The following is a 27,806-nucleotide window of genomic DNA, read 5'->3' as shown; positions in this document are numbered from 1 at the left end:
CCTATATTATAAGCATCATCAATACATAGATCAAACATTGAGGTTACTGAGAATTTGTTTTCCCTTTCTCTTGTTTGAAATCTCTTGAAATAATTAAACCGTGCAACTGTCCCAGCAGTTGCAAAACAATGGCACCTTGTGGCTAGAACATGCAGTTATTTTTCCTTAGCGTTATCCCAAGACTTCAGGCGCACAATAATTCAAAGCAAAATAACCAGCCAATATAACTTTGCTTTACATTTATTTTTCATTGCACAGTTATGTCTATCAACGTATTTCCTAAATTGCATGTGGCAGCATGTTGAGACAAACATCCATATGACGTTTTGCTTAATAAAACTGTACAGTATCTTTGCTATAATGTGAAAACCTGCAACTGACAGAAACCCACAGAAAACATGTTTCCGAGTTATCAGTAGTGCTGTATTGGCTAGGAGTGCTCTGTTCTCAAAACATAATGTGCTTTAAATAAAGGAGGGGGGGAGGGGGGTGGTCTACATGTGGTGAAAAAATAATGAACTAAACATCTAGGAAGGGCAAATGTAAATGGATAGTTCCAAGTTTGTAAACACTAAGTATCATAGTATCATGCTGCCTGTTTGTGCAAGGACACAATATACAGAGATGGCCAGTAGTTTCCAAATGCTAGATTTTCCATAGGCTCAAGCAGTTCTTCTGCCATGGACATTTGAATTGAATATTTATGGAGAATATGTACAACCAATTAATTATCTTAAAATGAACAATTGTCTTTTTAAATAATATACTAAAAGAGTTCATTTGTAAGTATCTGAAATTAAAATTATATATATTTTCCCCAAATATATAAATATAATATTGTTAATTAAACTGACAGTGAAGACAGATGTGAGAGTAAGAGACACTCCTCGAAACTTGCCATTAATACACTTAAGCATCTTGTTTTCTCATGTTTTGGTCCTTCAGAAAGAAACAAATGCCAAAAATTACAATACAAACTACAAAAATATCAATAAAATGACTTATGTCATTATAATACAAAACATATAGTGCAAAACCACACAATTGCTTATACCATAAAAAAAAAAAGGGGGGGGGGGGGGGGGAGAATACAAAGCACAGTAGCACAATTCAGTTCGGTCAAAATTCCAGCAGGTATTTACACACACATCATGGCAAGCAAAGGAGTGGCTCACTACACTTCTAGGGAGGTCATGACACCAGGGTCTCATACAGTTTACCAAGTGTCACAAGCAGGTTAGATCCTCTCATATTGGTCATAAGAACAACAATCAAAACTAAGTAACTCTTTGGTGTCAGACAAGAACATGGCAACCATGGCAACCGTAGTCAAAGCAACTGGGGGTGCTTGCGGTGTTGGCACTCTCAAATTTGTCTTCAAATGTCTAAGTATTTACAACATTTGGCAGCAATTTGGAAAGAGAACAGAAAAGCCTTGTTCTTCATTATATTAGTAAATGAAGAAATGAAATAATGCTCCTAAAACACAAATAGCAGCAATTTCTTATACCTCACAAATAGAAACAAGCGACTCAACACAAAACAAAACCCTTAAAAAAAGTTGCTATTTCTTTAATCATATGTGAACATGCACATATTCCTGCACATATGTATGTTCACAAAACATAGATATGCACATAGGTTGAGGTTAGCGTATTTGCATGATAAGCAAAAGGCAAAAGGCTAGCTCCTCTTGTTGAGGCTGAGGGAATGCTGACTAAGGGTGAGAGCTCAGTTACGGGATTTCTTAAAGGCTCCCAGTCGTGTCCAGTGCAGTATCAAACACAGAGATGACTACAGTTGACACTGTGCAAAATGAGACAAATGTGTCAGTCTAAAGAGAGGAAGAAGAAACAAACAAACAAAAACAAAAAACAGAAAAGCAGGGGGACTGGAATTCTGACAAGAACAGAAGATAAATATACATGGCCTTTCCTTCTGCAGCCATCAGCCTGCAGGATGGAACCTGGCTTCGTCCTGTGGTCTCACACCAGGGCTGTCCCTTTTGGGGGCCAGCCGGAATCATACTGTTCTACACCATTCCCACACCTTTAGAGCACAGGAGATGAAGCATCTTGTGACATTTCAAGGAGGAACAAGACTCAACAGAACTACCTTTAGTGAGCAAATCGAATTAATCATTTCAAGGCACATACTATAAGTCATGCCCCGCACTTTCAATCGTAATCAAGTTTCTTCTCATGGACAAAAACAGTACACAAGCTCCAGGTGTAATATATTTTTCCAGTGCATTTCAACCACTCTTAAAACGGCGACAAGTAGAACATGCTCAGTTCTTTAACCCAAGCATCTGCCTTATGATCCACCTTTATTAACAGGGTAGGAGTGTGGGTGAGAGCTCCTAGCTAAAGGGGTTTGATGGACTTTTGAAACCTGATCCATGTAAACCAATATGTCCTTTACTGAAAAAGAGTGAAAAATCAGAACCTCACAACTCTTCCATTGGCAGACTGCAATCTGATATGGCAGAATGATCACATGACCTGTGGTACTTACAGCACATTACCAGCCCTTTAGAGATTCATTTTATGACACTTAACCACATCTTATGTAAGACAGTCTGGCCTTTAGTTTGTGCAACATTAAAATTACAGAAAGAAAGTAGTATAATTTCAGGTTTCTAAACTAAGTGACTGGACATGCTATTTAGTCTTGCCCACGTGAATGATTATCTATAGCATTACACCTGGCAATGTGGTGGACATTATGCTTGCTGTACTCAAAAGTTGTACTTTCAACCATTCCTCTTCTATTAATTTACATAAATGATCACCTAATCCTTTGTTTTGTAGTTTTTATATGGAGTATGGCAGTGGAAAAATCACAGCACAGATGATGAGTGAGTCGAGTCTGCTCTCCTGCAAGAGAACACATTTGTGGTAGGGGAAAGAAGCTCGGCCTCTCACACCACCAAAATACAACAAAAGGTCTGCCCAGTCATTCCTCCTCGTCCCTTCCCCTCCTCGTCCGCTCTTGGTCTCCTGTCTGCCCCTCTGAGCCAGCACTGCCATGCTGCCCTGGGTGGATGTGACAGCCTCGCTACCCTCCAGAGAAGAAAGAGAGGAAAAAGAGGAGGAAGGAGAGGAGGAGGAGAGTGGAGCTGCATCCTGCCACTCCCTGGCCGCCCATCAAAGCTGATACCACTTCTTATCCTTGTACTTCAGCATCACCTGAAGACACAGAATCAAGTAAAATTGACTTTTCAGTCTGAAACAATCCTAAATCTAAAACCCAAATTTGAGGCACTCTAAAATGTTTCCATAGACACTAGCTCCCTCTAATGGCCAGTGCTCTGCCTGCAGGGGAACTCACATCATGCGCATGCCTGGAAAAGGCATCCGCGCTGGCCATCATGGCCGCCGTCCTCTCTTCCAACTCGCCCAGTTTCTGCCCTCTCTCATCCAGGGCAATGCGTGCCCGCGCCAACTCCCCCACGACACCCGATGCTGCCCCCTTCATGCCCTCCATGCTGCCTGGCCCGGGGATGTGCTGGGCCAAGCTGCGCGAGGCCCTGCCTGCCGCCAGTTCACCAACTGGTATGGCAAGACCAAAGACAAACAAGGGGAATGACTTAGAACTGATGATCCATATTCACCACGATACTGCACAATACTGTAGGTTATCAAAGCCATTCACTTAACTGAATGCATGAACCAGGGTGTGTTTCTGATACTTACAGAGATCCTCTCTATCCAGAGACTGAGCTCCACCTCCAAAAAGACCTTTAAAAAAGCCTCTGTTAGGAGCCTCTGGGGTCTCTACTGGAGTGAAGAGCTCACCCAGCATCTCCTGCAAAAACATGAGTACCGAATATGCATACCATTATGTATAATTATGTACTATAAGTCACACCTATAAACAATCATACATAACCACATAAGCATATATAATTATAAGGATATATAAGTATTTGTATTCTACAATGACATTTCACATACTATGCCCATGGAGAAGACAATGGCAATGTGTAACACACACTTAATGCACAGATGTCTGACCTGCAGGTTGTCACAGGTTTCCTGGCTATAGGTGAGTCTCTGGATCTCCATAGGGGAGGTGAGGTACAGAGCCTGGCCCAGGTTGGAGAAGCAGAAGGTCCTGGCTATGCGCATGTCCGTCAGAGGCAAGTAGTTCACATCCAGCAGGGGCCTGAGGCTGGGCAAACTAACACACAGAGCAGAGGTCCAGGAACAGCTGGATTCAGCAGTGCTAACAAACTATAGAAGGGCTATAATGTCCCAACAAGTAGCAAAGCCATTTGTGTAACTTTATCAAAAATTTTCCAGTACTGAGGTGGTAGTCATGTGACTTGTCAAATCAAGCAGTTAGTAAGTAGCTGAACTAATTTAATTACAAGTTACATTGAAAAATGCCACATTTCATTTTCCAAAACATACCTCTAATGAGATCAAGAAATCAATATAAGCGAACAAAATGCATCAGGTTGCATCTTTTGATTCGCGTTTATTATAAGCAGAACAGGTAACAATCTTGGCAGTAGTTTCAATGTAGTTCTGCTCCTTTTGTGATGTAGCTTATAACAGCTTTAATGTAATTGATCTACATTTTGCATAAAAACTTTCAAATTTTAATGCACCCTGTCCAACACCCACCCCAACACAAACATGCAAGGGTCCTATGTCCCTCATACAGTATCAAAGACATTTGCAGTACCTCAGAGTCATAATGTGACCATTGGCACAGAAACAGGCGACGCAGATGCCAGCAGACATGATGACAACGTCAGCCCTCAGTACAAACGATGTCTCTGTGATGTTGTGATCATAGATACAGTTCTGAGAGGGCAGGGCCACCACTTTGGCCTGTTTCTCGGAGCAGACCACAGCGTACTGGCAGTCCTGGTTTTCCTGAGAGGAAGATGGTGAGGTGGGCCGGCGACTTCGTGTTCGCTCCCTCTCCTCCTCAGGGGCATTGGGATCATACCAGCTCTCGCAAGCAGGGGGCACCAGAGAGCCAGTGGAGTCCATCACGGCCATGCGAAGAATACCCCCCTTCAGCCGAACCACTGAGCCTGTATGACAGCAGAGAGGCCCAACAGAGAACTTCACCTGTGTAAGATCCTAGGCACCTTGCAACATAAAATGACTTACTGGGAGTTAAAACTCAATTGTTTTTAACAAATGCCTTCAGGTCATGGCCCTGAGGTTCAATAAGTTAGGGGTTTTCACACTCCTGTCCTGAGCCCCAACTACCCTGCACAGTTCTGGCTTTTTCCTGTTTCAACACATCTGATCCATAGAAAAGAAAAAAAAGATAACCAGGGAAAACTTAATATGAAACTATGCAGGGGTACAGAGCCCTGGGACTGCAGTTGAAAACCTCAGAAATAAATGATGCAATTGGAATTCACATGGCATGAGTATGGTTCAAACCCGAGTGTCTTACCACAGAAGGAGACGGCTACGGCTTGCTGCAGCCTCAGCTCTGAGGCAGAGGGCACCAAGAGAGAGATTGCCAGCACAGTGCCCAGGGAGGTGCCCAGCCAGAGGCTGGGGACTGGCACCAGCTCGTTCTTCCTGGACAGAGTCTCGAAGAAATGAAGGGAAGAGATGACCTCGCGAGCCTCTCTGTCAATACTGCCCATGCTGGAGCTGCGGGAGTGGATGAAGGAGCCATCCCTGGCATCTGCGAGAGCAGGAGCCCACAAAGGACAAAAGGAGGAGAGAGAGAGAGAGAGAAGGGGTTTAAGGACAAAAATACTTCAGTTAAAGCTGAAAGCAAAGGAGGAGTTTAAAAAAGCATTCAGATCAAGTCAATGAGCGACATGTTTGTAAATTTATGCTTTCTGTGCTGTTTTCTGAGGAACAACGATGCTTTAGAATACCACTCCTCGGCTCTGAATGAAAGAACGCAATTATTAAGCACACCTTTGGAAATGCATATAGAACAGTCAGCAAGTTAGCACTGTAAACTCCAGAAAGTGTACTTTCAGCCTGTAAAATTACTCAAACATCACATCTCTTTGTTGTCATTGTAGTCATTCATATAATTAGATCAGCATCACATGCTCTAGTGGATCATCTTTACAATGTGGGTTTTTTGGCCAAAATACAGTCCATTGAAAATCAGGTGTCCAAAGCAAAAACTGCAAGCATCTTTAATTTTCAAAAAATTACAATGTAAAGATGTCCAGAATCCACCAGCAGTCTTAGTAGTTTCAGAGCTTAATGTATATGAAAGCTCAACCTCCAGAGCCCAGTTAAATGCATAAGAAACATTAGCCTGGTTTCCTAACAGCGTTTTAGCATAAAAACCATTTCAGTTAGTAAACCGAGTTCTCCCTCTGCAATGATCTGCCATGACAACAGAATGTCCAGTGATACAGTTTACATCAAGTAGCATCTACTTTGCATTAAAAAAAGATTTGCCCTGACCTTACAATTGTCCCTGTAAATAAAATTTACAATTAACAGGTTCCATGAGAGATGCAGTGCTATAAAAGTCCCCTTTTTGTTGCTGAAGATGATTCAAGTTATACTCTGGATACACATACCGCACCTTAGCGATTGCTGCAACTTTAATTGATGGTTAATTAGTGGTAAGACCATTTGGTTGATATTTGGTTGGGGAACACCAGTAGGAACAATACAGGAAGGTGTGAAATGGTCCTTCTTCCAAACAACTATTAATCTGCGTCATTTATTATTTTGTACATATACTCTCCTTAATTTGTCTTAATCCATAATCTGTGCAATATATATGGGGAAAAATCCAAAAAAGAGAATGTTTCTGCTCCACCAAGAACATGGCTACATTAGTGAGCATATTTGGGGCCAGGCCCCATTGCAGTCAGACTCAACTCACAAAAGACAGACAGGGCCACGCACTGAGGCTGGGCTCAAAGTGTGTCCCATAGACAGATGCTGCTTTTCTTCGGGACAATGCCTCCTCTGCCTCACACACACACTTATTAACAGGGAGAAAGAGCTGCCGCCACACATCCCCTTCCACAGACAATGCAAATAATCAAAATAGTGACGCAGACAGACTGATGACCCCACAAACAAGCATATACAGGGGAAACAACAAGACTCCTACCTTCAGTCAGGTAGGACCTTCTTTAATATAAACATTACACATCCTTAAAGGGTTGCTTTTATGAATACATGTTATAGAATCAATCACTGGCCACTTTATTAGGTAGACCTATTCACCTGCTCGTTCTAAAATCAGCCATTCACATGGCAGTAACTCAATGCATTTAGGCATGTAGACATGGGCTGCATTTGAATTATCCTACTACATACTACTCACGAAGTGACTGCATCAGAAGTGGGGGGAAAAAGATAATTTAAGTGACTTTGAACATGGCATGGATGTTAGTGCTGGATAGGCTGGTCTCCAGTTTGCTGGGATTGTATGCACAACCATCTTTAGGGTTTACAGAGAACGGTCTGAAAGAGAAAATATCCAGTGGGCAACAGTTCCCTGGGCGAAAAAATGCCTTGGTGATGTCAGAGCTCAGAGTGAATGGCCAGGCTGGTTCAAGCTGATAGAAAGGCCACAGTAACTCAAATGACCATTCGTTACAACTGAGGTATGCAGAAGAGCATCTCTAAATGCACAGCACATCAAAACCTGAAGCAGATGGGCTGAAGCAGCAGAAGACTACACTGGGTGTGACTCCTGTCAGCTAAAAACAGACAACTACAGAGGCTACAATTTGTACACCAAAATTGGACAATAGAAGATTCGAAAAACATTGTCTGGTCTGATGAGTTGAGTTCTGCTGCAATATTTGGATGGTAGGGTCAGAATTTGGAGTAAACAAAATAAATGCATGGAATCATTCTGCATTGTATGAACGGTTCAAGCTGGTGGCGGTGTAATAGGGTGGGGCATATTTTCATGGCCCCTTAATACCAATAGAACATAACTTAAAATCCCATTATGACCACAGGGTACCCATCTTCTGATGGCTACTTCCAGCAGGATAAGACACCATGTCAGAAAGCTCAAATTATCCCAATAGAGTGGTGGAATGTGAGATTTGCATCATAGATGTGCAGGTGACAAATCTGCAGCAACTGCATCATGCGGTCATGTCAACATGGACCAAAATCTTTGAGGAATGTTTCCAGCACCTTGTTGAATCTATGCCATAATGAATTAAAGCAGTTTTGAAGATAAAAAGGGGGTCCAACCAAGTACTAGCAAAGTGTACATAATAAAGTAGCCAATAAGTGTATATTCATATAAAAGATGCATAATTGGCCTCACCAGACCCTGTGAACAGAGAACTTCATAGGATCTACAGCTACTCCACCTACCTACACACGTAAAGTGAGAGAGCAAAGTTCAGGCTTACCATCATGTTTCTGATCAGCAGCCATGCTAAATATCCGTGACATCTTAGCTGGAAAAAAAACACATTACAGCCCTGAACAAAAGTGATGCTGAGGACAAAAAAATAATTCTGAGAAATACAATCATCTCTGGACAGACTGGAAAACAAGAGAGAAAGAAAAAGCAACTAGACAGTCTTCATCTTCCTCCATTTAGCTCGAGACAAAAAGCAGAAGCTGGTGAAAGAAAAACTGGTTGGGGGGGAAAAAAAAAACAGGTTGGAAAAAAAAGTGTGGGTCATGATAAAGTCAAGCCATTAAAGTCATTCATGAACTCTACAGTATCCCTTAAAAAGATTTTAGATTTAGACCCACTGCAGTTTGACCATGCATAGAGATAGTAAAAGTGAGGACTAGCACCATCCAAGCAGCGCACCAGAGGACTCAGAGACTCGGAGAGAAATTCAATGTTGTGATTGTGTTCTGTGCAACCAGAATCTCACATGAACAGACTGTTAATTTGTAAACATGTATAAAGTGACTGTAAGGAGACAGAAGTCTGGATGCATGTGTTACCCTTCCAATGTGTCACAATGCTGTGCGCATCTTCTGAAATGTTAAACAAGGTTAGACACAGTAAATGCAACATCTATATGCCTTTGAAGAAAAACTGGAGGAGACAAGTTAGTAGAGGGTGACTGTTTTAAAGCTAGATATCTATGGCTCAACAGAGGAGTTGTTAAGTTTTCAAGTCTAAATTACTGCCCTGTGGACTAATACAGTTGAAGATTAAGTTCTGATTACTTCACCCAGAAGACAATCATTACAGAGACCAAATCACCATGCAAAAGCATATGCAGCTATTCCAAGCTGTGGTTATCCCAAATCACTCAAATTTCCATTGTACTTTTTTGTTTATTACTACAGCCTGCTTCACTGGAGTTATTGAGTAGTATAAATGTCACTTTTGTTAGGAGCTCAGAATCAAAGCCCAGTATATTAGTGGAAAGAAAGCAATAAATCAATCAGTCAAGCAAACAAACAAAAACTCATACAGTACCAAAGTCATTGGCAACACTCTTTGATATCAGCCTGCTTTTGGATTTCACTGGAAAATGTTTTAAAAAAGAATATGTCAAGGAGGAGTGCAATCTATAGTACAATTACTATGAAACTTGGGTAATTACAGTAATATCGCCAGTGCCCTACCCTTTTCCAGAAACTTCTGTTTGCTGTCTTCATCTGAATGGTAGGGAGAACCACAGCCTACACAGTGACAAGAGATTCCATAAAACTGTGCACCATTTCACAGTGGTACCAGACTACGGACTCTCAGCTCCTCGGTAATTTTTGCAGGCCAGTTGTATAGACTGCAATACGCAGCACATAAGCTGAATACCAAGAAATGCACATTATGAGTGGATGAGGTTTTATAGAACAAACAAAAAGAAGTTATTCTGAAATGAATAACGTGGGTAATAAAGTGGATTATAAATCACCTGATGTAGGTGACTTGCAGCGGTCTTCCGAGGTAGCACCACCATCATTACCATCACAGAGACCTACTGAAGACAAACAAGTTATAAAGAAATTAATCCTAGATGGCTATACAGGTTACCGCATGTTAAGTCATGTGATCATTTAAAACAAAGTATCGAACCAAAAACTAGCCTAGTGACAGGCGTAACCACCACAGTGAAAACGGAGAGAGGGAAAAAAATAGATGCTACATGATATCTGGTGACTTACTGAAATGAGAAGAGTGCAGTTTTTTCAGAGTTTCAGAACAAAAGATAGAAAGGCCAGGCATGCAAGACTTCTTATGTAGATTGGCTTTACAAGACCAGAGAGAGAGACCACCAAGGATGAGTACAAGCAGCCACAGAAAACAACAGTTAAAATGCCCCCGAACCAACATAGCCAATAGACCGAATTCAGAACTGTGTGTTTACACTAAATATTCTAGTAAAGCTTCTATTCAATGAATAACACTAAATAATAAATCAGGCATAGATACGAATCCAGTCCTAGGCCACAGAGGTTTCCAAAGGCTTTGAACTTGCACAACAAAGAGAGCAGATGGAAAAACTCAGACCAGATCAGAAAACGGAGAAGAATTTTTTTTTTTTTTAAAAAGCACCCCACATATGAACATTAAAATATAAAAAAGGTGAAAATGATGACTTCACAAATAAGTTCCCGCAGGTACTGCATATGATCATATTCATTCGCTTTGATCGCAAGGCCAGATGGCCAGGCAGCCAGGAGCAGCTCCGTGCAGTGCCAGGGTTAGCGAGCACAGCAAGGACACATGGGCTTTAGAGCTGATCCTGCCCATCAGGTGCCCAGCCTGCATAGCATGGCAGCCAAGCAAACACGTAGCCTGGTTGATGCTCATCCACACTGTCCATGAGGGCTAGTCGGAAACACGCCGTGGGCTCCTGGCTCACCTCCGGACGGGTGCCTGCCCTTGCGGGGTGAGCGCGGTTGTCTCTGATGGGGATCAGGCAAGCCGTGCATCTCTGCTGTGGTCACGTTGAGCAGCAAGGTCTTCTGGAGGTAGTCCACTACAGCCACTCCATTACCGTTACCCAGAACCACTCTGTGACACATGAGAGAAAGAGAGAGAGACAGACAGAAACAGAAAAGCAGGTCCAGTTTGGTTCAACATCATTAAAGTTCTCAGCGGAGGACATGTGCAAGGCGTGAGGTATGGTGGCATGCAGTAAGGTGAGATATGAGAGGGTGGCATGTGATGGCTTACAAGCCGTAGGCGGAGTTGACAGCCAGGCTGGAGATCTGCTGCGGTGGCTCCCCACTCACCCACAGCAGCTGGATGACCAGTTCCACCTGGTAGCCGGGGGACTGTTTGAGTGGACTGCTCCTGACCCTGCAGCACACAACCAAAGCCAAACACTACAAACAAAACCACCAAACAGCCTGGGCACTGCCATTGAAGCCACACAACAAGGGTAACAGCACACAAACACACACAGCGCTCCATCTCTTGATACTGAAACCAAATGCCGACAGCCTGAGCGAAGGGAAGTGCAGGTTGGTCATACTTGAGGCAGGGCACGTTGTCCCGCAGGCCCTCGGAGGAGCTGGTGCTGCTGCTTGATGGGTGCGGTTGCGGCGTACTGCCCTGAGGGCTGGACGAGGCTCCCGGAGTGGACACAGCCGACGCCTGCTCCCCGCCTCCCTCCAGACTGTCCACGTCATTAAGCTCACACTGCATGCGCACCTCTAGCAGCTAGGCACGCAGGAAACAAACGCAGCAAAACCACAGCAAAAAATGTTTATGCACTGTGCTTGAATCAACATGTGAACAAGCAAAGACTTGATAGCTTTTTAAATTGTTTCCCCTCATAACTAAAGGAATGTAATGCACCCATGAGTACTTTATCATTGCAGAGGTACAGTTCCTGAGTCAGGCAGAACAGCACAGGTATGGAGCTCTGTTCAGAACACCCTAGCTCAGCACTCTCAGAGCTGCTTAGTGAGCGCAGGCTAGTCATACCTGAACAGTTTCCGTGGTGACTTCATGCTTGCTGAAGCGGTAAACAATGACATGGGCGGAGACAGCTGCCAGACAGAGCACGCGGCTCTCTGGACACCAGGACAGGCTGTGGATGGCGAAAGGGTCTTCATCCACGACATCAGGGCTGGGCTTCTCCTCCTTGGCTGTGACCTTCTCAAACACTTTGGCTGTCTTCAGCTTGTACAGCACCTGCAGCATCACTGAAGGAGGAGACAGTAGCAGACAGACTCAACCCGCACAGTGTACATCCACAGACCTTTCTTTTAGCAAGGTGTATCAATGATTCCCTCTAGATGTTATGAGGAAATAGAATGTAAGGTCCAAAATATGGTGCTTAACATTTAGTAAAGGTTCCAGGTCACTCACATGCAGAAGCATCCCAGAATTTGACAGACCCATCAGCATGTCTGCAGTTCATAAAAAGATTTTAAAAAAGTAGTGAGGTAGCAGCACATATGATGGGATGTACATGATGTACAAGGATGATAGAGAGAGAGAGAGAGAGATAGACAGACAGACAGACTCACCCTGTGATAATGATCTCGGGGTAGCTTTGCGCTCCCTGGCCCCAGTTACCACCACTTATAGGCCATTCCTGGAATTCAACACAGATCTTGGGTCACATTTCACCACTGAATAGAACACCTTTTTACCAAGAACTGGACACTAGGACATTCATGCTGAACAACATTGTGCAAGTAAGCATGGGGGGGGGGACCCCAGGTCCCAGGGGTTACCTTTTTACTATAGCCCTGTCTCTTCTGCCTGGAGCCCACAGAGTAAAGAGCAGGAATGAGTTCAGCAGGGCAGTCAGCAAAGTACTCGCAGCAAGTCACCGGGGACTCGTGGATGCTCAGAGGATACGGGTTCTCAAAGCTAGGGTACCTGCAGAGGAAGATGTGGATGTCTGCAGTCAGAACGTGGAAACATCCTTCCTTTTGTATCGTATCTCAAGCATTTACTCACCCTGTTTGTGCAAGGTCAACAACTACTAAGTCCTTCTCCAGCAGGACCACTACAGCATATGGCTCCTGATAATCTGGGGAGAGTGTTTGCATCCATTTTTATATACTTACATTAAATGTAATGTAACAGCACCAGATGGTGCTGAAGCAAAACAACAGCTCTTGGGAGTGGTGACCCAAGGCTTTTCACTATTTAGCGGTGTTGGCAAAAAATGAGGTTAATGAAACATTCCTCATGAAAAGACAACCAAGACAAATGCAACTTCACTTTGGCAGTAAACGGTTTGGTCTGGAGCAATGGCTCACCGTTTGGATAAGGAGTTTCACAGAGCGTTAAGAAGTCCACGATGGGGTAGTCCATCTCCAGCACAGCGGTGCTTTTCCCATGCATCACCGTCAGACAGGCCCTGCGCCCCACTGTATCATATGAGAGACCTCCAGACAGGACCATGAAAGGTTCCCTAAAACAAAACCAGAGGGAAAAAAAATTCCAAGCCAACATAGGAGACAAAACCAGGAAGTGTGAAGAGCACAATCATGAGGAAGAGCTCTCAAGAATGCCACATCCTTACCCGGCCTTGGCCGTTTTGTATTCCACTTTCAGAATGGGCTTGCATGGGTCAGGTTTTCTCCCATCCCTGGGCTGTTTGCCTGGAAGGACATTCCAGGCAAACTTCTAATTTATTTTTTCCATTTGATTATATTCATGAGGATATTTATCCTGTTAAGTTCAGCCATCTTAAGACCACAGAAGCCTTTAATACAATAGCCTGCAGTACAGTTCAGGCTGAGGTATGCATGTGAGGGAGTATACATTTGTGAAGGTGTTTACCGTGCGGTGTGATGATCTGGGCAGGCTTTGCAGGTGAACGTACATTCCATGTAGTCAGTGTGCCATCTGAGTGACTGCACACAAATTGTTTCCCTTCATGGTGCCAGGCCACAGAGTGGATTGCCTACAGGCCAAACAAAGGATGAGTAATCAAACTTGGAGCATCTACAGAAACTATATATAGTGACTTCTTATAAGGTGGAAAAAACCCACAAAATTTTAAATCTACTTTTTTATTCATGGAAACGAGTTTACATGAAAAATAAATGACTAAATTTTTAATAATTGGATACTCATTACAGAGGCTCTTTGCTTATTGGTGATTGTGTGCAGCTCTGGTTCCCTGAGCTGTTCCCAGTGATTGTGTGCAGCTCTGGTTCCCTGAGCTGTTCCCAGTGATTGTGTGCAGCTCTGGTTCCCTGAGCTGTTCCCAGTGATTGTGTGCAGCTCTGGTTCCCTGAGCTGTTCCCAGTGATTGTGTGCAGCTCTGGTTCCCTGAGCTGTTCCCAGTGATTGTGTGCAGCTCTGGTTCCCTGAGCTGTTCCCAGTGATTGTGTGCAGCTCTGGTTCCCTGAGCTGTTCCCAGTGATTGTGTGCAGCTCTGGTTCCCTGAGCTGTTCCCAGTGATTGTGTGCAGCTCTGGTTCCCTGAGCTGTTCCCAGTGATTGTGTGCAGCTCTGGTTCCCTGAGCTGTTCCCAGTGATTGTGTGCAGCTCTGGTTCCCTGAGCTGTTCCCAGTGATTGTGTGCAGCTCTGGTTCCCTGAGCTGTTCCCAGTGATTGTGTGCAGCTCTGGTTCCCTGAGCTGTTCCCAGTGATTGTGTGCAGCTCTGGTTCCCTGAGCTGTTCCCAGTGATTGTGTGCAGCTCTGGTTCCCTGAGCTGTTCCCAGTGATTGTGTGCAGCTCTGGTTCCCTGAGCTGTTCCCAGTGATTGTGTGCAGCTCTGGTTCCCTGAGCTGTTCCCAGTGATTGTGTGCAGCTCTGGTTCCCTGAGCTGTTCCCAGTGATTGTGTGCAGCTCTGGTTCCCTGAGCTGTTCCCAGTGATTGTGTGCAGCTCTGGTTCCCTGAGCTGTTCCCAGTGATTGTGTGCAGCTCTGGTTCCCTGAGCTGTTCCCAGTGATTGTGTGCAGCTCTGGTTCCCTGAGCTGTTCCCAGTGATTGTGTGCAGCTCTGGTTCCCTGAGCTGTTCCCAGTGATTGTGTGCAGCTCTGGTTCCCTGAGCTGTTCCCAGTGATTGTGTGCAGCTCTGGTTCCCTGAGCTGTTCCCAGTGATTGTGTGCAGCTCTGGTTCCCTGAGCTGTTCCCAGTGATTATGTGCAGCTCTGGTTCCCTGAGCTGTTCCCAGTGATTATGTGCAGCTCTGGTTCCCTGAGCTGTTCCCAGTGATTATGTGCAGTGGTGGGAAGAGGCAGAGGAAGCTAACAAGAAGCAGGGAGCTAAGCATTACTTCAAGCACAGTACATAATTACAAGCAGGGCTGGTAAACTGAGAAGTCACAGTAAACAGCTTCTCACAAGACTAAAGAAGGCATGGGTTCCCGTAATGCCCAGTACCGCCATCTCAGGGGAAAGACTCAGGGAAACTGTGTAGTCATCAATCGATCTAGATGTATCCCTAAATGAACCCAGAATGAGCAATCTATCTAAACCTTTAAACTGCATCCATCCTCTCAAAACACACCAATTTATGTAATTTTTCAAATAAGTTAAAACAAAGATAATAGAAGTCATCTTCATCTGGAAAATTAACAATTAGATTTTAAGAATCAAAGATGCATCATACCTCATCGTAACTGTAGCGGTAGTCAGCTTTCTTTGATCTCAAGTCCCACAGCACAACAATACCACATTCAAAACCAATCAAAAGCTATAAACATGAACAAAGGCATAGAGTAAAACATTTTAATTTGATATTAATAACACAAAACCAATGCACAAGTGTGTTATTATTGCAGCTAAAGGTCACTTACCTTTCCTTCATCCATAGGGTTATCACTGATGTGTACCACAGGTCCAGGGTGGTTCTTTGAAGAGCTGAAAATTGAGTGCAGGAAGCCAGAAAGACTGAGGTTTAAAAAAGGAACTGAAAACTGTCTGACTTAAAATAATCTAGAAAGAGGGTGACTGTGAGAGGAACAGACATTTAGGATGCACTCCGATGACCTCAAGCACACATCAAAAGAACATTTATCTACTTCAGTGGTCTTGGAAAGTAATTTAATTACACCCCCTGGAATATGAAAGATTCAATCTCCATAGCAACAGCAGCAGGAACAGCCAAGTGAAGATGGACACCAGAGAGGCAGCATCTTTGTAGACTGACCACACATTGTTGCTCATCTAACTACTCTCTTCGACTGCATCATTACCATGTTCTAAACATAAGAGAAAACTATTGATGTTTTCAATGTTTTCACCTTTTAGTGACCAACATGTAGATAATCAGCTCAGAACAGTTCAAAATGTCTTTGAATGAACAGTTTTCTCTGTCTCGTTATAAGGCAGAAATGTGCCTACACTTTATGAGTGACACTTCAAAACATTCAGTTGAGCAATTCTAACTTTATTGCTTTAGAGCTTAGTTCACAGCTACAAAATGAACAAAATCAAATGTTTGCATTCTTTTAACTTCTTTCTTGTTTCTATGACAACTCATCTGGAGGTCTGGATCTGAGACAGACAAGAGTGTAGATGGGCAAAGATGGCCACAGTGCGGTAATATAAAACAGCCTCAATATTAAACAGGCGTAGTCAAAGGAGACCTATAAATCCCAGTGAAAGAGAAATACTTCTTGTGCTAAGTGGAGTATGTTGCTGAAAGTACAGTCATAAACAGAGACAGGGAGAGGGCCACATACCCAGGTAGGAATAAATTCAAGCAGACTCACAGCTCAATGGCTTTGTTCCACATGATGACATAGCCTGAGAGAGTGAAGGACTCCACATTGACAATGTGAATGTTGCCTCTTTCTGTGCCAATGTACAGCCACTTACTCTGGAAGGGCAAATGGCAGAACGTAATCCTGGCAAAACACAGGGAGTGGGAGAAAGCTGGCATCATGCATGGCAAATACTCTCTTTTTAACAAACATCCCAAGAACCCAGCAAGTCCTGACATTATGACAGCTTTGTGGTTTAAGCAGGACAAAGTGTCAACAGCAAAATCTATACTGCGAAAAATACAGTGACATCTGGCAGAATGAATGAAATATCTGCATTCTACACATGGCTATGGCTCTATGAATCGGAATAAATCAAATGATAACAGACTATGCTTAGCCGTCCTGGTGTAATATGCCCTCAGGGAATGTCAAGGCAAAGTTGGAGACTCTAGCCACTTAAGGATAGGTCTTTATTTTTTCTTTTGAATACTGATGCAACTGAGAGAGTTAATGACAGGTCATGGTCAACAATGCATAGTTCAATATTGGAGTCTCAACATTGTTTCAAAACATTTCAAACATTGAAAATGTGGCTGTGAAGACAGCTATTGACATATATGCAATGTCACATGTACCTCTCCCTGTTGAATTTAAGGGAATGGAGAATTGCTGGAATCTTCTGTCTCAAATTCCATAAGTGAATGCTGTCATCACTTAAAGCACTCACCAGCGCCCCCTGTGGAACAGACCAGAGAACTGCTAAACCCGCAAGAGAAACCAAATGCATGATAATCATTTCACTTTAAAAAAGCAGAATAAAAGTTTTCAAAATCACATTTAGAGAATTTGTCAGACTATTATCCAGAGCAATTTACACATTTATTAGGATTGCCAGGGAAGTGCATGAAGCAATGTACTGCTAGTTTGTGCTGGAAATAGAACCCCACTACCTTGGCATTACTGGTACCTTGCTTTACTAGCTGAGCTACCAGTTGAAGGACTTATTTACACGTGGTTGTTCAAATTTCAAAAACAAAAAGACAATAAGGGCAGGCTGGCAGCAGGGGGTGCAGGGCTAGCTGATGAAGCTGGTCAGGCTCAGATAAGCACTCACCTCATTGATGAGAAACTGCAGCTGGATGACAGCTGAGTTGCCCTCGTGCTGGCAATAACACTCCAATCCTGCTCGGCCAAAGCTGGGTAAGCTCAGTCAAGGTTAACTTAACTTACTGGAACTCTAATATGCACAAAACTCTGAACAACTCATTTTCATGCCCAAACCAAAGAATACATGGTTAAGATATGCATAATTAACATGAAATTTCCCCATGAGTTTCCTCCTGACAAATAAAATCAGTGAGCCCTTCATGCCTGGCACTAGAGGGAGCCTAGTTCCAGAGGGACACTAATGAGGGTCTCATGCATTGTCTTTGATAAAAGGATTACGCAGGATTCCTGAGCACAGGACTGAGCCATTTATACATGCGGTTTACACAGCGGTTCTTTAAAGAATAAAGAAACACCATCACCCTCCACCACAAGACAGCCACATGGTCTGTACATGGCCACACAGCTGTGTGGGTGGTCATATGGCTATGAAGTTGTCAAAGGCCAGTACATGTGCTTGACCACACCGTCACTCCCACTCAGCAACAGCAGGCAAGGGTTGCCATGTGCTAGGCCAAGGCATCAGGGAGGAGCGCAAGTAGACAGCACACCTGCAGAAGGCCACGCAGACCAAAATGGGACATGCTGGGGATGGACACAACCTAGTGTGTTACTGGTGACAGATTCCATGTGGTCCAAAGTAAATAAGCGGGCTGGGAAATAGTGGAGCTGATTGAGAAAAATACACAAAAGGGAACACAACAGTTATTTCACTTCTGGTTTCCTCCACCCTCCAGAGGGACATTTGTGCTTTATAGTCAGGTGATGACCAGGCCACAGTAGTACTTGGATAAGAGTAGAAGAAAGCCCAGCCCCCAAAGGTCTGTGGGGCTGTCTTTCTCACAGGCAGGGAGGGCCCCAAAGCAGGGCTCAGCTCACCAACACATTCCCTGGATTAAAAGAGCTATTTAATCACAGTTACCAAACGGTGATAGAAATGTGACTATTAAAATGAAAAAAGCCTTTTGGTCATTTGAAAACCAGACATCCTGCCAATTAAATAGAATCAAGGCTAAAGTGCTTGAAACTATAAACAGAATATGTCAGTTATGCATAAAATGTGCAGCTAGGTCATGATATATAATAGGAACAAACTATAGTGCCAAAGTAGCTTTACCAAGGGGGGCCGGGGGGGTTTAAGGCACTTCTGCAAAGTTTTTCTTATCAATAACCCCAAAGCTAATTGTACCAGCATGAGCTAAAAGAAGAAATCTTCTATAAAAGCTTTGTTAAACATCATGTGGCAGGACAGGAAATTGCATCAGTGGTGAATAACTCACTTTGCTGACTCAAACACTTCGCATTCAAGTACAAAAGGGCAAGCGAATTAGATGAAGAGAGAGAGAGAGAGAGAGAGAGAGAGAGAGAGAGAGAGAGAGAGAGAGAGAGAGAGAGACAGAACACCACTACCACCACCAAATGGATGTTTATGTCTTCCATGACAGCTTAATAATTTATGTTCAAAACCTGGAGAATCATCTCTTCATTTGGTTATGGTAATACTTCACATCACAACGGATGAGGGCTCTTGCTGAAAAATACGTGACCTAATCTGGCAGTGGGGTGTAGAGCAGTCTCCCCTCCACTCATACGTACTGGGGAAGGAATGGGGCTCTTCTTTACCCAGCAGGCTTAGCTTCCCCACACTCAGTACTGGGGCTAAATAAATAACAGTGGGCCATTATAAATAAAGACCAGTGGACCTTGACTGCATCATTTGTTCATAAATGCATGTGTCAGGCAGACGAACACGGGTGGAGGGGGCACCTGCGCACGCTGCAGCTCAGCATGGAGTGGAGCTCAACAGCAGGCAGCAGCGTGTCGTGCTACTCAGGGGCAGAACCCCCAGACACCACAACAGGCCTGCTGTACAGTGCTCGTATCACCACACAGAGAGCTCACTGTGGAGCCACCAACACAATTCAACATTGCCAGATAGCTGACTTCAGATCTGATGGTAGACTGAAGAGACACACGGCAAAGACTGTACGAATGTTCTTACAGCAATGGACACACACACAAACTTGGAATGGTACAATACTTCTGACATGGGTTCTCTCATTGCATGCATTTTAGTTACTGCTGTCTGTTGAGCTCTCGGGCTCAGCCTGCATGAACATGTTCGCCCTTCACTTTGTTTCTATTTCTTGGACTCCTGTCTCTCTCAGACTCCTATTTCTGCCCTGCAGTTGCTCTGTAAGCTAGCTCTAAAGACACCTTATCATGCCGCATTGTGCTACTGTGCTACATGAGGCGACTCATGTCAAACAGCAGACATTTCCGGTGAAAAACAAACATCCTCACCATCTGATAAGGCTGCTGTCATACACTTAGCACACCTCAAGTGCAAGATATATGCCTTATTGGTATAAAGGTTCAGGTTGACAGCTTTCCTTGTAACTTATGACCAATGTCAGACAAGGTAAGAGAACTTGTGTGCGAGCATGCGTGAGAGAGAGAGAGAGAGAGAGACTGACATAAATTCTCATGTGCTTTAGAATAAAAACTGAGGAAGTCTTAAATCCAAAAAATGGCTTTGAAGTTTTGAACATTTTTAGCAACATTTTTCGAAACCTCTGATGTTTGCACAATACACCTCCATACAAGGGCCAGATCATAGAAAATATTACCTCCTTTCCTTTCATAACATAATGACTCAAGAGTGGGTTACACCTTAACAGTTAGTTATCAGATATGAGCTGGTATTCAGCAAAAACCCAGCATATTACAACATTTCAGCATAATCTAAACACTGTCAATTTGAAATCTTCACCACAAAATTCAGTGTGTAAGAACAATGTTATCTAGGCCTTTCACACATTCTTCAACTGTATGAAGTAAAACTCAATACAAAACATGGAAATTAAAGGCTTTTTGTTTTTTTAACTAAGTACTCACACATGGAGCCACAAACATTAATGAATGACAAACTGCACACTGAAATGAAATCGCATCAACCTACCGACTGAGAAGACAGTGCTTTCTGTGTGAATGCAGGCCTCATTAGTGCTGTTCACAGTGGCAAAATGGAGATAGGATTTGCTCAAACAAGATTATTACTGGTGTTACCAAACTGGCCCTGTATGCTTTAAACAAACTCCAGTTAAGTCTCGAATGGCTGACAGTTGTCATATTCCATACAAATGCAGCTTAGCCCATATGGCAATAAGCAACAGCAGAAAGAAAGATATACTAGTCAACACAAATGCCGTAGACATGTTGAACAATAAAGACCTGGACTTGCAGGATGCTTTCATTAAGCAATTAAGACAATAACCTTAGGAATTTTTATCAGTTCCTTAATGAAAATGTTTTTCAGTGAAATAAAATAATAAATGAAGGAAAAGTCAAAATGTTAAACAAGCAAATTCTTTTTAATATTTATTTATTATTTTTTATTTATTTATTATGTGTTGAGAATCTACAACTTGAAACAACTTATTTCTTATTTTCTCAGTCCTACACTACTGGTTACACTACACAATTTGTTCTAATTCTACTTTTTTAATAAACAAATCCAGGAAATCCCTCCCATGCTGCAAATGTGTGTCAATTCAGTGCTAATCACAGGTAGGGGTGGTGTTTCTTGGCTCCAATTGTATGTGTAACATTAGCCATGTTAGAGGATACATGAAAAAAAGAGGGGGAGCAGGATACGGAAGGCACCATTGCGGTCTTGGGAATGATCCTGAATACAGAATGTCAGTGGAATGTTGTCACAGGAAAAGGGAGTCATGCGGCCATTAACTGTTTAACGGCTCGATTCACTGGCTCTTACCTACTCTACTCCAATCTTACAAATTATTCTTACAGACTACCCCACTCTTCTTAACCCTTACAGGTTACTGTATTCCTCTTATAGACTACCTCACTCTACTCCACCTTTAGATTACTCCAATCTTACAAAGTACCGCACACTTCTCCACCTTCAGAGATTACTTCAGTTTTACACACTACCGCAGCCTTACAGAATACTCCACCCTTCTAGAGGACTCTACTCTTACACACTACAAGGCCTCAGAGATTACCCCACTAACACTGCCACACACTACTTCATCCTTAGATTACCCTATTCACAGACTACTCCACTTTACTTCACCCGTTGATTACTCTCACATACTACCCCATTCTACTGCACCCTTACAAACTCCAGAACTCTGCTGCACTCTTAAAACAAGAGAACTAAGAAATTTCTGGCTCCTTGACAGAGAAACACTTCCTCATTTGGTAAACCAAAGTGGTCTGTGGTGAGGCACTGAGTGAGCTGCATGACTTTGATCACATCACAAACAGTCACAAGGACTGTAAGAGCATACAAAACACAATACAAGTATGAATCTTATCTTTTTCCATCCCAAAACTTACACCTACTTAATTTTTAACCACTTAGGTCCCAAAACGTTTTGCGCTAAAAAAATCTAACTACTGAGCACATTTTGCCAGTGGCAGACAGGATATTGCAATGATATAAATTGTTAGTATACTCCTGATAGTTGATAGACATAAAACATATCCTATACTATTTCACAAGCACTACTGATCAGAAGTAGAGACAGTACAATACCACTTTTTGGTTTTCAGTAACGATACTGAAACATTAAGGATCAGCTGGTGCTGAACAGATATGCATTTCCTTTAAAAATAGCCTACTAATTTCTAAAATTAGTTGTTATCAGATTGGAAAGCTACCTGTCTGTAGTTCACATAAAACAACAATTCCACTAACTACCTGTGTCAGGGAAAGCACCACCTCCATAGAAAAAAAAAGGATGCCAGGATACCTTTAAACAACTGGACACAACTTTTCCTCTGTTAAAAGTTCTCGAGAAAAACAAGGCCATTTTAAAGAATGAAAACAGAGCCCCAAAGACATGATGAAATGAAATGTGTATTAATCATGTTAACTTTAAAGTAAGTCAGTTTGGCTGTGATACCCAGTGCTGAGAGGGATGAAGCAATTGATGCAGCCCTTTTTTGATAAGCAGACCAAGCAAGCCAAACGTCAAATTCATCAACACCCCCCAAGCACATTAACACATCCAGACAGCCGCTGATTTTCTGATCTCAACACTCCTCAGTACACTGTGAACAAAATGAGCAAAATCAAGCAGTCCATGGGCTTCTGGTCTAACAAAAAGACAACAGACACATCTACACAGCAGAGCCATCCCATTAATACATTTGCAGCCACCATGAAGTAAGAATCGCAGTAATGCTACCCTAAAGACAAAGCACAGTCACTCAGAACATATGGCCAATCAGAATTGAACCGCAATTTGTGCCCGTGCAGACTCGTGGCACTGGGATCCAACATAGACAAAGGTGATGAAGGAGCTCGACTGTGGAAACGCACTGATAGACGGTTAACATGTCATGAAAGATATGATGGCCAGGCCACGCAGGCCAGTACACAGCTTGCAGAACCTATGCCGATTCCAGCACGTGTGAGGTGCAGACAGTTAGAAGCGGTGAAGATGAGGCCAGCTCTGCGGCATATGGTGAACACAGCTGCTCGTGTCAAAGCACAGACATCATTAATGAGCACAACTCTTCCAGGAATTCAGCAATTCACAGGCGGCTGCTGAGAAACACATCACTGAAACCACACAGAAAAATAGGAGAGAATCTGAACCACCCAGTGGCCTGACTTAAAGGACTTATTACTAATGAATGTCCAGCTTCTAAATTAAGATGGGAAGGAAAGAAAAATGAATGTCGAATACGTTCAAAGATTAGTCCTTACTCACATTACTCAGGTATAGGAGATGCATCTTGAGCTGTTTACGGTTATTGCTATGGTTAGGGTGAAGGATACAGCCTTAGGGCTCCACTTTGTGTTCCAATGACTAGTATTTTTTGCACAGGGTCAAAGGCCATGGCAGAGGGTTGATAAGGGAAGCCATGTCGCACTGTCTGTGAAACAAAACAGGAGTTGCATGGGGAAATTTTTCATTACCAGTAAGGGACAATTTACATTGTACAAACAAATACTCAATACAGTATTAATGAAATACCCACATCACTCTGACTAAGGAGCAGCCATCCTTATGATGCACCAAAACTTTCACCAAACTAACTGTTGACATAATATCTCTGTTAAGTTAAGAATTGCCTTATGCACAAAGCAAAAAAGGGATACAAACAATAAGTCATACCTAGTTATAAAAAAAAAAAGGTTTAATACATAAAACATAACAGCAAAACAACAACAACCACACAAAAACCAGAAAGGTACTGTTTAATTGTACACGCATTATACAGAAGACCTGCTGTAGTGTTAAAAGGCTAGTTTTAAATAATCAATATTTAGCTAGTGGTCTAAACAAATTCAGGTGCCTTGGGTGTGTTTTGGCAACAAAACCGTGGACACAACTGTCAGTTGTGGCGGACACAACTGGTTAGTTCATAACAGCAGCAAATCTAGCTAGCGTTAGCCAACACAGTACCAGGTCCGTAAAAAGAAACTTCACGAGTTAACCATACTAAGGTTACTTTGACAACTGTAGACAGCCTTTGGCATTTAAGACATTACTAAGATAGAGGGCAATATCTGAAATATTCCAGATATCGTTTAAACTAGCTAGGTAATTTACTAAATAGCACTGAGAAGTCGCAAATAACAACGGCAGTAAGTTAACATAGAAAACTTGTAACAAATAACACAACGGTAGAAAGAAATGTTGATACACAACTGCAGCTACATGTATAGTAAAGAAATCCATGTCTACAAAGGTAACTAGCTAGATAAATAGGGAAATACAACTGAAATTCTATCACATCAACTGAAAGGCATTAAGCAAGCCAACACCATGCACACTTAATTTGGATAGTTAGTTAAGTATAAAGTTAACGTGATCATTTAGAGAATTACCAAAGCCATATCTATCTGGTTATCGATCTACCTCATGGGTCTCATGACAGTAGTCTCTGGGACCTCGGCTTGCTGCATCACCGATTACAACTAATTCGTTCAAAACAAACGAGGGTATCTAGTTCTTAACAAGCCAGCCTAACTAACGCTAGCGTTAGCCAAGTTATCAAGAAATCTGATCGATCACGTTTTGTAGTTGCCAAATGTCTTCTTACACAAAAGATATGTCCAAGATATAACATCCGCACCAAACTGCCTAAGACGCTCCAATAATAATAATAATAATAATAATAATAATAATAATAATAATACCCTGGCTGTCCAGCTAGCTAGATTAACCCACTGAAGCGCTTGTACTACGAAACACTGCTAACAAGCGTATTTTTGTCACAGCTATTCCGAGGTTTACTAAAAAGCATTACTGTTGACAAACATGGATCTGGTTTTCTATATAGAAGCGAATTACAGATTGGATGGCAGCCTGGTGCTGTTATTGCGCTGGCTAAGAGGGCGCTAGCTAGTGTGTGGGATCGAAAGGTGACCAATATTAGCTAGATAATATAACCTAGCTAGGTAGCAACCGTCTGCGACACTCCACAAAGCCTATTTTTTATTGAACCTACCTTACACAGCTGAAAATGTTCTGACTGCAAAGTCTCCTGAATAATGTCATTTTCCCTGTTACTCGGCTGAGGTGATGCGGATGAGGAAGAGGAGGAAACCGCAGTCAAGCCATCAAACACCTTTCTGATATTAAACTTCTTCATGCTTCCTCCCGTAGACGTGGATTTTACCTAATGCATTAACAGAGAAACCGTAAAAACGTATAACCTAATTAAACGTATAACCTAGGGTTAGCTAAGGGAGATACAGCCGCTCTCCTACAGTTTTGTTGGACGTTTCACATGACAGGCAGTGTTACTAAGCTGTCCCTCCTGCTGAAGTTAACAGGTATACTTCGGTACACATTATACAGATCTTAACGCGTTGTCTAACAGTAGCTACTTTTTTCCATTTGTAGCTCTGCACTGGATAAATCAGCCGAAATCAGTCAAACGCTACTATTTCCTTCCCTCGGTGCCCGACACGGAAACGCAGGCAACTGCAACCTAAAAGGAGTCGGCGGGTCGGAGCGACACCCGGATGTGTGGCAGAGACAGTACAGTACAGTTCAGCGTGTCACATTTCAAATTACGGGTTTTTGCATCGTTCAAGCATGAGTCTGTCGAGATTTTCAAAATGTGTTTTCTTGTTATTGTTTAGATTATTTTTTTTTAAATTAGCTTTGTGTTGGAAAGCTAGCAATGACACTTCGATGGTTCCGTTATGTGTTTTGTCAGTAATATAACGTTTTACGTGTTGTTCCTGGTGCATACAAACAAGTGAATAAACATATGTATTTGTTTGTTTATACATCAAACATCAACCATAACACAGTGTACAGTCAAGGTTCTGTTACAGACTGATCTGTTGGAATATAAACTCATTAGTCTTCTTCTACTCTGTGTCACTGGTCACGTTTTTCTACATAGTCTCTGCTGACTGGTCTTCATTTGGGTGGCACTTTGGGTCAGGGAAAACTCTGACCGGTAGTGGTATGGTTCTGGGTGTGAGCTGGTACAAGTTTATCAGGCTCAGCAGTGGTGCTGGGATTTGGCTGTATATCCAAAGTGGCTGATGGGTGTATATCTCTGTCAATAAGCATATTTCATGGAAATGTATATAGAAAAGCCACATGCCTGATTATGTCATATTAATTTCCTACCCAAGTACTGGCACAAAAACAAGTTAGTTGGATGCTCTGAGGAAAATCTGTTCCCACAGGAATGACTGGTTTTTCTGGCTGTTTTGGGGCTTAGTATTACATCAATCCCTAGGGTCACATTTTACGGCATCATTAAGGGCTGGATTCACACTTGCTTTTCTGTTTTGTTGACTGCATTAACATATCTCTTTCTGTGAACTCAGCTGTTTGATTAAGACAATGGCAGAGGTACAATCGAAACCATTAGCATGGGAATAATCACTTTTTTGTGCACGGCACAATGTCTCCTAAGTTATTAGAGACATATATGCATGTTTGACCAAACGCATAATTTTGTGACAAAGAAGAGAAGCTTAAAGCAACTGGCAAAATGTACACGTGTACTATTGTTATACTGTGCTTTGGTAGCTTCTGCTTTGAGTTACGTATGACAGATTTAAATAATGCACGCGTTTGGTTTAACCACTAGATGGTGCCATATTCCTTGTTAGAGTTTAAATATATGGTGGGAAAACTGGTGTAAAACCTAAGGAATGTTACTAAAGCTAGTAAAGTTTTCATTTTTTTAACACCTCGGCATATATGATAAAGTAAAATTAACACACACTCAACATCCACATTATTAGAAATACTGCTTCACCAAAAACACCTTGTAGAAATACAGTTGGAGTCTATAGCCCATCTGTTTCAATGCATCCTGTTAGGCACATCATCCAGTCAGTTTCTGAACAAAGGAACAATGCTGGCTGTATATTTTTGAGTTACTCTAAACCTCTTAGCAACACTGCTGTGCTTATTGAACGTGGACCAGCTCAGCATCCAATAACATGTCACAGTGGTCCTCTGGTCAGAAACTGACCAGTGATGTTTGGTAAACAGGATGGCTAGTGAACTGGGCCAAAAGGTGGGCTATAGTCTATATCTATACACCTATAAAAATGTTCCTACAGTATAAGATAAATGTATCATTAGATTGATCAATGACAGCAGGTACAATGTAGGTCATCCTAATGAAGTGGATATTAAGTACAGCATACCAGTTATTCAGGCTCATGTTACAAATTTGGATATCAATCACTGTGTTAATTTGGAATTTAGAGCTGTTTTTGTCTCAAATATTAATAATTTTAATTTCTCTTTGATTATATAAATGTGCCAGAGCATATACATTTTTACCCATTTGTTAGTCTTATTGTTTCACACAGCTTTTTTTCCATTTAGAACAGCATAAAAGGGTTTAAGTAAATAAGACAATCACGTAATAGTTACAAGAAAAAGCATGATTGTCTTCTGTCAAATACAGAATCACTGCCATCAATCACTGTCTTTGTGTACTTCCAGAATGGGCAAATACTCAAATAAAATACATCAGAACTAAATGTCCTCAGTCCTTGCCTGTTTTCCTCAGGCTCCCCATGCCTACAGAATCATGATCCACTTCTCCACGAGAGCCATC

General features: G+C 42.4%; 1 protein-coding gene across 9 annotated transcripts; it reads right to left on the bottom strand.

The window, feature by feature from the left end:
• Positions 1 to 224: 224 nt before the first annotated feature.
• Positions 225 to 25,703, bottom strand: stxbp5b (syntaxin binding protein 5b (tomosyn)). Of its 9 annotated transcripts, XM_027011209.2 has the most exons (29): positions 25,209 to 25,703; positions 23,530 to 23,627; positions 17,662 to 17,743; positions 17,183 to 17,283; positions 16,554 to 16,688; positions 15,636 to 15,699; positions 15,449 to 15,532; positions 13,666 to 13,789; positions 13,406 to 13,484; positions 13,140 to 13,294; positions 12,835 to 12,907; positions 12,606 to 12,753; positions 12,396 to 12,463; positions 12,235 to 12,275; positions 11,848 to 12,068; positions 11,393 to 11,580; positions 11,092 to 11,217; positions 10,778 to 10,929; positions 9,827 to 9,889; positions 9,537 to 9,593; positions 9,388 to 9,435; positions 8,351 to 8,398; positions 6,870 to 6,986; positions 5,428 to 5,667; positions 4,696 to 5,053; positions 4,020 to 4,185; positions 3,699 to 3,810; positions 3,334 to 3,554; positions 225 to 3,191 (listed from the first exon to the last, which is right to left on the bottom strand). In XM_027011209.2, the coding sequence occupies exons 1-29, from the start codon at positions 25,350 to 25,352 to the stop codon at positions 3,150 to 3,152; spliced, it is 3,555 nt and encodes a 1,184-aa protein (XP_026867010.2). In that variant the 5' UTR covers positions 25,353 to 25,703; the 3' UTR covers positions 225 to 3,149. The 9 variants fall into 9 exon arrangements, with proteins under 9 accessions (XP_026867010.2, XP_026867002.1, XP_026867003.1 ...); XM_027011201.2 differs by lacking the exon at positions 6,870 to 6,986 and having other exon boundaries at positions 9,827 to 9,892; XM_027011202.2 differs by lacking the exon at positions 6,870 to 6,986.
• Between the last annotated feature and the right edge of the window lie 2,103 nt (positions 25,704 to 27,806).

This window comes from Electrophorus electricus, chromosome 13 (assembly GCF_013358815.1).
Source record: "Electrophorus electricus isolate fEleEle1 chromosome 13, fEleEle1.pri, whole genome shotgun sequence".
Classification (NCBI taxonomy): domain Eukaryota; kingdom Metazoa; phylum Chordata; class Actinopteri; order Gymnotiformes; family Gymnotidae; genus Electrophorus; species Electrophorus electricus.
The sequence above is the reverse complement of the archived record's forward strand: the minus strand, read 5'-3'. Positions and strand labels throughout refer to the sequence as shown.

What these genes read in the sequence shown, in the direction of transcription:
- stxbp5b (XM_027011209.2), bottom strand. Translation starts at nt 25,352, where the DNA reads ATGAAGAAGTTTAATATCAGAAAGGTGTTTGATGGCTTGACTGCGGTT. An exon ending in TGAAACTCCTTATCCAAACG is followed by an intron (nt 12,908 to 13,139) that starts GTGAGCCATTGC and finishes CACTCTCCCCAG; the next exon opens with ATTATCAGGAGCCATATGCT. An exon ending in TCACCACGGAAACTGTTCAG is followed by an intron (nt 11,581 to 11,847) that starts GTATGACTAGCC and finishes CTGCGTGCCTAG; the next exon opens with CTGCTAGAGGTGCGCATGCA.